Raw genomic sequence first — 11,407 nt, forward strand, 5'->3', positions numbered from 1 at the left:
ACTAGAGAAAATTACAGGAATGCACACTTCATCCTATGCTTACATTTCATTGTGCAACATGAGGATGTTTAAGGGGAACTAAATGTGCTCTCTGAAAGGGGTACAAATGATTTCCAAATCAGGACCCCCACCCAGACATATTGTACAATACTAATCTATAGCTTATGAAAAACAAGATTTCTTTTATTTTCATTACAAGTGGGCCAAATCACTAATATTACAAAATAATCTCATGAACATGACTCCTCTCATTTGAGTGTTGTTATAAAAGATTGGTTTGAGACAGGTGTGCTGCTGGTATTGCCACGTGTGATGTTGCTCACATGTGATCCACTGAATGCTCACAGAGTTTTTGTGTTTGCTCACACACATGAACAATTAGAGGGAACATTGCCTGTGAGCGGGTCTTTTCAACAGCCGGAGAAATAATAACTAAGAGAAATCGTCTAAAATATTATATACGTTGGAAAAACAGGGTTTTTTTTAAATAAAAATGTGTAAAAAAAATAAAATAAAATAAATTCCCAGTCCACAAGCATCCTCATTCACAACATGTTCTCTTAGTTTTCGATGTTATGATACAAGTTCACATTATTTATTGATTGTATCTAAAAAAGATACAAATATATTTTTATTTAAATGAAGATATGAAATAATCCTAAATGAAATACAATGACTTGGTTTATAATATTGTATATAGTATATACAATATTATAAACCAACTGGCACTGATTTTATGACCTAGTATATACTATATACTAGGTCATAAAATCAGTGTCAGTTGAGTCGGTCCATGGGTTGCCTGTAGGGATTTTTAATGTCCAGCAGATGTCAATATTTAGTGACACAGTATCGACACAGCATCAATACAGTTTTGCAATGTGTCGAAACGCTTCATGACGCCTCATCAACCCATCACTACTTCACGCTAATGTCACGTAAGTTTTGCTTGTTCCCTAGCCTATGCTAAGTTGTAGCTTCCCGTGTGTTAGGCATGCTTGTCTTTTTTGTTCTTTGCCTGTGTTTTTGGTAGTTGGGTGATTTATGTTAACATATAATTTCCTACCTTCGCGCCTTGGTCCGGAGCCGTCAGTAATGCATTCCGGGAGAACGAACCGCAGCATGCTGCATCCCGATCGTGACAGAATGAAGCCAACCCGAGTGACCGGAAAAGGCAGGCTTAAATAGTAGTCTCTGATAAACGACAGGTGTGATCCAAACAACAAATGACAGGTGAAACTAATGAGTCGCCATGGTGACAAAAACAAACAAGGAAGCGCAGACGGAACTAAAGAAGTCAGTCCGATATTATCGGACATCTCTACTTACTACTAATAATATACTTATGAACTACTTTGTATCGACAACAATTGTCAGTGTGAAGTTTTTAACGTTCACCTATAGTACTTTTTAGTGATGCTTTATTTTCCTTTAAACATGCTTCACAGCAAAGTTCCCTTAAAGTACATTTACACTTACACATGTATGAAAAGGAGTAGGAAGAAGCAGAGCTAATGTGACACCTTCTTTAAGTGTCACTAATGTCTCATATTTCCAGGAAGTTAGCCAGGATAGCGGGAAGTTAGCCAGTATAACGGGAAGTTAGCCAGGATAACGGGAAGTTAGTCAGGATAAAGGGAAGTTAGCCAGGATAACGGGAAGTTAGCCAGGATAGCGGGAAGTTAGCCAGGATAACGGGAAGTTAGCCAGGATAACGGGAAGTTAGCCAGGATAAAGGGAAGTTAGCCAGGATAACGGGAAGTTAGCCAGGATAGAGGGAAGTTAGCCAGGATAAAGGGAAGTTAGCCAGGATAACGGGAAGTTAGCCAGGATAACGGGAAGTTAGCGAGGATAAAGGGAAGTTAGCCAAGATAACGGGAAGTTAGCCAGCATAACGGGAAGTTAGCCAGGATAACGGGAAGTTAGCCAGGATAAAGGGTAGTTAGCCAGGATAAAGGGAAGTTAGCCAGGATAACGGGAAGTTAGCCAGGATAACGGGAAGTTAGCCAGGATAAAGGGAAGTTAGCCAGGATAAAGGGAAGTTAGCCAGGATAACGGGAAGTTAGCCAGGATAACGGGAAGTTAGCCAGGATAAAGGGAAGTTAGCCAGGATAACGGGAAGTTAGCCAGGATAACGGGAAGTTAGCCAGGATAAAGGGAAGTTAGCCAGGATAAAGGGAAGTTAGCCAGGATAATGGGAAGTTAGCCAGGATAAAGGGAAGTTAGCCAGGATAAAGGGAAGTTAGCCAGGATAACGGGAAGTTAGCCAGGATAACGGGAAGTTAGCCAGGATAAAGGGAAGTTAGCCAGGATAAAGGGAAGTTAGCCAGGATAACGGGAAGTTAGCCAGGATAACGGGAAGTTAGCCAGGATAAAGGGAAGTTAGCCAGGATAAAGGGAAGTTAGCCAGGATAACGGGAAGTTAGCCAGGATAAAGGGAAGTTAGCCAGGATAAAGGGAAGTTAGCCAGGATAACGGGAAGTTAGCCAGGATAAAGGGAAGTTAGCCAGGATAAAGGGAAGTTAGCCAGGATAACGGGAAGTTAGCCAGGATAAAGGGAAGTTAGCCAGGATAAAGGGAAGTTAGCCAGGATAACGGGAAGTAAGCGAAGATAAAGGGAAGTTAGCCAGGATAGCGGGAAGTTAGCCAGGATAACAGGAAGTTAGCCAGGATAACGGGAAGTTAGCCAGGATAGAGGGAAGTTAGCCAGGATAAAGGGAAGTTAGCCAGGATAACGGGAAGTTAGCCAGGATAACGGGAAGTTAGCGAGGATAAAGGGAAGTTAGCCAGGATAACGGGAAGTTAGCGAGGATAAAGGGAAGTTAGCCAGGATAACGGGAAGTTAGCGAGGATAACGGGAAGTTAGCCAGGATAAAGGGAAGTTAGCTGGATAACGGGAAGTTAGCCAGGATAACGGGTAGTTAGCCAGGATTACGGGAAGTTAGCCAGGATAACGGGGAGTTAGCCAGGATAACGGGAAGTTAGCGAGGATAAAGGGAAGTTAGCCAGGATAACGGGAAGTTAGCCAGCATAATGGGAAGTTAGCCAGGATAACGGGAAGTTAGCCAGGATAAAGGGTAGTTAGCCAGGATAAAGGGAAGTTAGCCAGGATAACGGGAAGTTAGCCAGGATAAAGGGAAGTTAGCCAGGATAACGGGAAGTTAGCCAGGATAACGGGAAGTTAGCCAGGATAAAGGGAAGTTAGCCAGGATAAAGGGAAGTTAGCCAGGATAACGGGAAGTTAGCCAGGATAAAGGGAAATTAGCCAGGATAAAGGGAAGTTAGCCAGGATAACGGGAAGTTAGCCAGGATAAAGGGAAGTTAGCCAGGATAAAGGGAAGTTAGCCAGGATAACGGTAAGTTAGCGAAGATAAAGGGAAGTTAGCCAGGATAACGGGAAGTTAGCCAGGATAACGGGAAGTTAGCCAGGATAACGGGAAGTTAGCCAGGATAACGGAAAGTTAGCCAGGATAACGGGAAGTTAGCCAGGATAACGGGAAGTTAGCCAGTATAACGGGAAGTTAGCCAGAATAACGGGAAGTTAGTCAGGATAAAGGGAAGTTAGCCAGGATAACGGGAAGTTAGCCAGGATAGCGGGAAGTTAGCCAGGATAACGGGAAGTTAGCCAGGATAACGGGAAGTTAGCCAGGATAAAGGGAAGTTAGCCAGGATAACGGGAAGTTAGCCAGGATAGAGGGAAGTTAGCCAGGATAAAGGGAAGTTAGCCAGGATAACGGGAAGTTAGCCAGGATAACGGGAAGTTAGCGAGGATAAAGGGAAGTTAGCCAGGATAACGGGAAGTTAGCGAGGATAAAGGGAAGTTAGCCAGGATAACGGGAAGTTAGCGAGGATAACGGGAAGTTAGCCAGGATAACGGGAAGTTAGCCAGGATAACGGGAAGTTAGCCAGGATAAAGGGAAGTTAGCCAGGATAACGGGAAGTTAGCGAAGATAAAGGGAAGTTAGCCAGGATAACGGGAAGTTAGCCAGGATAAAGGGAAGTTAGCCAGGATAACGGGAAGTTAGCGAAGATAAAGGGAAGTTAGCCAGGATAACGGGAAGTTAGCCAGGATAAAGGGAAGTTAGCCAGGATAACGGGAAGTTAGCCAGGATAAAGGGAAGTTAGCCAGGATAAGAGGGCAACAGACCCAAGGGATATCAGCCTTTAAATATTTAAGACGTAATATTTTACAGTATTGTATTGCAACCATTTTTATGTGTTTAACAAAAAGACATAAATAAAATATTTATTTCTCTAACTTTCTTCTTGGCATCCTACTCATGTCTAACTTCCTGGTATTATGGGCAACTTGCTGGTATCATGGCCAACTTCCTGGTATAATGGCCAACTTCCTGATATAATGGCCAACTTCTTGGTATAATGGCCAACTTCCTGGTATAATGGCCAACTTCCTGGTATAATGGCCAACTTCTTGGTATAATGGCCAACTTCTTGGTATAATGGCCAACTTCTTGGTATAATGGCCAACTTCCTGGAATCCTGGGTAACTTCCTGGTCTTATGACTAACTTCATGGTATCATGGACCACTTCCTTAGCCTAGCCAACTTCCTGGTATCAGGGCTAACTTCCTGGTAATGTGGGCAACTTGCTGGTATCATGACCAACTTCCTGGTATAATGGCCAACTTCCTGGTATAATGGCCAACTTCTTGGTATAATGGCCAACTTCTTGGTACAATGGCCAACTTCCTGACTAACTTCCTAGTAGCCTAACCAACTTCCTGGTATCCTGACTAACTTCTTAGCAGCGTAGCCAACTTCCTGGTATACTGACTAAATTCCTAGTAGCCCGGCCAATTTCTTGGTATCCTGACTAACTTCCTAGTAGCCTAGCCAACTTCCTGGTATCATAGCTAACTTCCTAGTAGCGTAGACAACTTCCTGGTATTCAGACTAAATTCCTAGTTGCCTAGCCAATTTCCTGGTATCCTGACTAACTTCCTAGTAGCCTAGCCAACTTCCTGATATCTTAGCTAACTTCCTGGTATCCTGACAAACTTTCAAGTAGCCTAGCCAACTTCCTGGTATCCTAGCTAACCTTTTGGTATCCTGACTAACGTCCTAGCAGCCTAGCCAATTTCCTGGTATCCTGACTAACTTCCTAGTAGCCTAGCCAACTTCCTGGTATCTTAGCTAACTTCCTGGTATCCTGACAAACTTCATTGTATCCTAGCTAAATTCTTACTAGCCTAGCCAACTTGCTGGTATCCTGGCTAACTTCCTGATAATCTGGTTAGCTTCTGTTTTGTTCTGTAAATTTGCAACGTTTCTCGAATGTTTGTTTTTGGGGTTTGTGTGTGTTTTTGGCATTTGCAGCATTTTCCTGTTAGACGTGCTTTATGGCGTTTATGACATTGCATCATTGGTGTGTCTGGACGTTGTTGTTGTTTGTCCCTAAAAGGCCCGCAGGCCACACCTGATTTAGAAGGTATACCGTAGTCCCTGCTAAGTCTTTAACACGAGCACTTAGTGGACTCTGGCTGAGGTTTTGGTGTCTTCCATCACGGTCTGAGGTGTTTGGGTCTGGCCGCGGAATCAAAGTGCGACCCGAGGCTGTGAGGGATGATGACAAATCATAGAGTGTGTCCACGCCTGCTATCTGCGGAGGAGTTGAGGGCACAATTACCGGCGTGACCTGTGAGAGGATAAACACCGGTGATATGTGAGAGGACGGTTTGAAGAAGAAGAAAACTCGCCAGCACTTCCCCCCCCCCCCCCCGCTAGCCAGGGGAGGAAAAGGCATAATGATATCTTTTCACACGCCGCTCGCTTCAAAGACGGCCGAAGTAAGTTTGCGCGGTTCCCGTGGCTCCGACGAGCCGCCGAAGGAGCTGCGGGCGGCGGCGGCTTAGGATCAAGCGAACAATTCGAGCGCCAGTTGAGGTTTGCTTGGAGTCTGACATGTAACGTAGCAGACGTTACAAGCAAAGAAGTGTTCCTTGAATGCGGCGTGTAGGGGGGGTGGGGTGGGGGGGGGGGGTGTTGTGAGGGGGAGGGGGGGGATGATTAGCGAGCTTAGCCAGCTGTGAAATTGAGTTTATGCTTTTCAAGATGGCAAATTCAATTGGATAATGGGAATGAAGTTGTAGAGAATAATTAATAGTAATTGACTTCTTTCCATCACTATGCAAATTAAACACTGATAACGCCGCGGGAGCTTTTTTTTTTTTTTTTTTTTTTTTTTTAAAAGGCCGACGCAAGTTAGTGCGGATTACGGCTGCCGCTGTTCTTCCACGATTGCTTTGTTGACACGTTCATCAGCAAAGGAGGAGTAGAGAAGAGGAGGAGGGGTGTGGGATGGGGGTGTTACTGTCTCCGGCAGGATTAAAGCCATTGGTTTGTCACTAAAGCGTCAAAACGGCGACTTTTTAAGCTTCTTCTTTTTTTTCTTCGTGCTGCAGCAGCATAACTGAGCTGTTAGTACACACGCAGACATGACTTCACCGCCATCGGAGCGCCAATACTAGTACAGCGGGTAAGGCTCATTCCTGTGAGAATCCTGCGTGCAACTGAAGCATTAAGGAGTGGGCTCAAACAACCACCTGTGAGTAGATAGTACTGCATCCTCTCTTTCGGACTTATCGGGCATAATCAGGTCGGAAGTGCATTGCAAGCGAAGTGTCACCTACTGTATCAAATATGAAACATACATTAGATAACTGACTAATTTGTCATCAGTTGCAAATAACGCAATAAAAGCAAAGTTAGCTTAGCATTTTTTTTAAGTTTCTTTTTGTGAATGGCAGCCTGGCAGAAGTGGCGACAACAAGGGGCGCAGGTGACCCCCAACATGAGCGTGATGTCACTCACCAGAGGGACGACGGACAGCAGCAGAGCGCAGCACCACGTGCTCGTCATGTCGGACCTGCCAGCGCGTCGCCCGGGCGCCGCTCCTCTCTCTGATGGCGCTGGAAAAGCCTCCCCGCCGGCCCAACTTGATTGGGGGAATGAAGTGGCGAGGGGTGGGGGCGGGAGGGTGAAGGGGTGGTCCCGAGGTGGGAGACGGACAAGGTTGTTCTCGGGGAGAAGGATGCGGAGTTGGGAGGCTGAGCTGCTGTTTGTACATCAGAGAGGCAGCGGAGGTATGCTTTATACCCACACTCAGGGATGGAGGGGGGGTTATGAAGGACTTTGGAGAAGAAACTTGTGCTGTTGTGTCCTCAGGACGCCCCCTAGTGGCGCCTCAGTGCAACTGTGCCTACTTGGAAACAAACACGTTTAACAAGAATTGCATTCAAATGTAACAAGAGACCTCCGCCAATACTCCAACATTAGACCCCCCTTACATTTTTCAGCAATCAAAAAATGCTTCATAAACGCAACAATTACAAGCCGATGATTTCATGTTAACATTTAATTGCCGAAGCTTTGAATTTATTGTTTGAAAATAAAAAAAGAAAAATGTCCAAACAGCAAATAAGGCACTGGAATAAAAATAATAGTCAATTTAAAAAATAAAGCTGTCATTCATCACACTGTCTGTCTTTCAGCTTGGCAGACTAACCCTAAAAAACATTCCATCCATAAAAAAAAAGAGAAAGAAGAAAAAAAAACCCTCCAGTAAGTACAAAGATAAGGCGAAAAGGTCGAAATCAATCTTCTAAATGGCAGCACGTTGCACTTGAATGCAGCACGATAGCATCTCTGTTAAAGATAGCTCTTGGCTAGATATAAAACTGCACTTTGTTAAGTTTGCTGCTCCCAAATAATCAATGACACTTAAAATCACACTGAAAATAGCATAGCAACATAACATTAACATGAAAAACAGGCCTCCTTTTAAAATGCATGCAACGGCAAAACCTCTGTTAGCTAAGCATTGGCTTCAGGAAAAACTACACACTGGACCCTTTAAAGCGGTTATGAGAAAATGATTTAAATAATTTCCCACTCGTTAGTATTCACAAAATACTTGACAAAGTATTTAAAGAAAATGACAACTATATATATATATATATATATATATATATATATATATATATATATATATATATATATATATATATATATATATATATATATATATATATATATATATATATATATGCATTTATTAAATTTCATGTGTGTTTCTAAATAACCAATTGAATCATTCTTTCACATTTTTCCATTTTTAAAATTGGATTAAAAAGGTTTTTTTTAACCTCAAAATTCTACACAGACAATCTAAAATTGCAAAAAGGAAGTGTTGTATTTTTTTGTACATATATAATACGTAAAAACAAAAACTAAAAATATATATTAAAAAAATACAAAAAGATTAAATGCTTACATCCGCAAACAAAATACAAATAAAAATACAATTTTTACTCTGTAATTCTAGGTTATTGTGTGTAGAAATGTATGGGAGAAAAATTATTTGAATCCATTTAGGAATAAGGCTGTAACACAGGGGTCCCCAAACTTTTTGACTCGGGGGCCCATTGTGTTAAAAAAAATTTGCCCAGGGGCCGGGGTGTGTGTGTATGTATATATATATGTATATATATATATATATATATATATATATATATATATATATATATATATATATATATATATATATATATATATATACACTACCGTTCAAAAGTTTGGGGTCACCCAAACAATTTTGTGGAATAGCCTTCATTTCTAAGAACAAGAATAGACTCTCGAGTTTCAGATGAAAGTTCTCTTTTTCTGGCCATTTTGAGCGTTTAATTGACCCCACAAATGTGATGCTCCAGAAACTCAATCTACTCAAAGGAAGGTCAGTTTTGTAGCTTCTGTAACGAGCTAAACTGTTTTCAGATGTGTGAACATGATTGCACAAGGGTTTTCTAATCATCAATTAGCCTTCTGAGCCAATGAGCAAACACATTGTACCATTAGAACACTGGAGTGATAGTTGCTGGAAATGGGCCTCTATACACCTATGTAGATATTGCACCAAAAACCAGACATTTGCAGCTAGAATAGTCATTTACCACATTAGCAATGTATAGAGTGTATTTCTTTAAAGTTAAGACTAGTTTAAAGTTATCTTCATTGAAAAGTACAGTGCTTTTCCTTCAAAAATAAGGACATTTCAATGTGACCCCAAACTTTTGAACGGTAGTGTATATATATATATATATATATATATATATATATATATATATATATATATATATATATATATATATATATATATATATATATATATATACATAGTCTTTATATTCCAGCGAATTAATCCGTTTTGTCATTTAACATCAATTAACATTGATTTTCATCAACATTTAACATTGTCCCGTTATCGATGGGAAAATTCATTTTTAGACAATATGATTTGCCTGAGCGGTTAGGAGACACCGAGAGTAACAAGCGGTATAAAATGGATTGGAAAGGAAAGATAAAATTAAAAAAAATAAATAAATAAAAACAAAATAAAAAAATTAAAACACTTTTTTTTTAAACGTGGGACTTCCCATGGGCCGGATTTTGGATGCGGGGGGGGGGGGGGGGGGGGGGGAATCCGACCCGTGGGCCGTAGTTTGGGGACCCCTGCTGTAACACAACAAAAAGCTGTGGAATAAACAATGACAGCTAATTTCAACGTGTTTTCACCGTGTCCTCGTTTATTGTCGCGTATTTGTCCCGCACACACAAACAACCTGTACAAAAACAGTCGAGCTTTTCTCTTTTTTTTCTTCTTCTTCTTTTGGCTCATTTATGTTTTTTTTTGTTTGTTTTTCCCCCACCACAGAACTTGCATCAGGACAGAAAAAATAACATCTTACACCCACTTGGAAATGTTCCAACAAAACAATTTCTGTGTCATACAAAATAAATGTACACCTTCTTCTTTTCATCTTTTCTCCCCTCCGGAAACAACAACAACAACAACAAAAAAAAAACAATTAAAAAAAGTTGCTTTTCTTCAGATGTCCAACAGCGTAAACATGTTTCACATCAGCCTTCGTTTCTGCGGCACAATAAATTGACTGAGAATGAACGATAACGTGCTGACTGCTTGTTACTTGGACCCTTTCAAGTAGAAAAAACTGCTAGCAAGACAGAAGAAAATTAGAATGACTTCAATTATTATTATTTTTTACTTAAACTTGTTTGGGAGTAGAAACATGTGGGCCACTAAAACTGGGCGGATTGATCGATATCGACACCATGATAGTATCGGTACGGTTCGATACTAGTGATGAATTCAATGTTTTCTCTGTCGTTTTCAGAAATATTCGTGTTTTTTGTTGTGTTGTTCAAATATATACAGTGGAACCTCGATTTACGAACCCCTCCATTTGCGAACTTTTCCATTTGAAAACTTTTAGATCGAACTAAATGTGGCTTCGTGTGCGAACCATGTCTGTGTACGAACGCTTCATTAATTGATTTTGTGTCCCGTCTGCAGGCAAAAAGTGGGGCGCAGCTGCCCACGGCAGTACACTACTAGTCACTTCTCAGCGTGTGTACCTTTTCTGTGTTTTTTCGCACTTCGCCAACTCAATATGAGTCCCAAAAAGACAACAGACCAGCGTGGAAGGAAGGAGGGAATGGCTGTGAAGTTAAAAAGAAGACATTAATGGCGCTAACAAGTATGGTAGAAATCGATGAAGCAGGCTTCGAACCACAACAAGTTTAGACTATGATGAGACCGGTTTGTGGTAAAATATGCCAGAGCAGGCTTATTCCACAAAGAGGAAAAGACTCCCTATCCCTCCCTTCTCGCCCTCTGTCTGTTCCTCCTTTGCTGATGTTGATGTAAGTGGATTTTACTTGTTTTAAATGTTCATTAATGTAGCAATATGGTAGTTAAAGTTAAGGATTTTTGTTATTTCTGATTGTTTGTGAGGGCACCAAAGGGACTTCCGTGTGTGCGCAGGTGTTGGCAGAGCAGCACATACAGAGAGGACATCAGCTTGTTGTTGTTATATATAATAAATACAAAGTTGCTCCATCACCCTTTATGTTAATTTGATACACAGTACTGTATCACACTTTAAATTGTGTTCAAAGTGTACAAACCTTCACTAAAATTTGGACTTTTGTTGAGGCTGGAACGAATTATTCATATTTACATTCTTTCTTAGGTAGAAATTTGCTTCACATTAAGAACTTTTCCATTTATGAACCCTGTTCAAGAACCAATTTAGTTCATAAATCAATGTTTACTGAATTTATATATTTAAAGCGGCAGTAGAGTGGAAAAAAAATGTTGACTTTATGTGCTTATTTGTGTTTCATTGTATCCACTAAACCAGTGGTCCCCAACCACCGGGCCGCGGACCGGTACCGATTGGTACCGGGCCGCACAAGAAATTAAAAAAAAAAAAAAAAAAAAAAAATTTTTTTTTTTTATTAAATCAACATAAAAAACACAATATATACATTATATATCAATATAAATCAATACAGTCTGCAGGGATAC

The 11,407-nt window shown here is 41.0% G+C and overlaps 1 protein-coding gene across 1 annotated transcript in view; it reads right to left on the minus strand.

Annotated features, from left to right (window-relative positions):
* LOC133659872 (neurexophilin-1) overlaps positions 1-6,934 on the minus strand; it is a 173,540-nt gene extending 166,606 nt beyond the window's left edge. The window contains exon 1 of the mRNA XM_062062697.1: positions 6,832-6,934. Coding sequence (XP_061918681.1) covers positions 6,832-6,879 — 48 coding nt within the window. The 5' untranslated portion in view covers positions 6,880-6,934. The remainder of the gene's footprint in view (positions 1-6,831) is intronic.
* Positions 6,935-11,407: the final 4,473 nt, after the last annotated feature.

Source organism: Entelurus aequoreus, linkage group LG11 (assembly GCF_033978785.1).
Source record: "Entelurus aequoreus isolate RoL-2023_Sb linkage group LG11, RoL_Eaeq_v1.1, whole genome shotgun sequence".
In the NCBI taxonomy this organism is placed as follows: Eukaryota; Metazoa; Chordata; class Actinopteri; order Syngnathiformes; family Syngnathidae; genus Entelurus; species Entelurus aequoreus.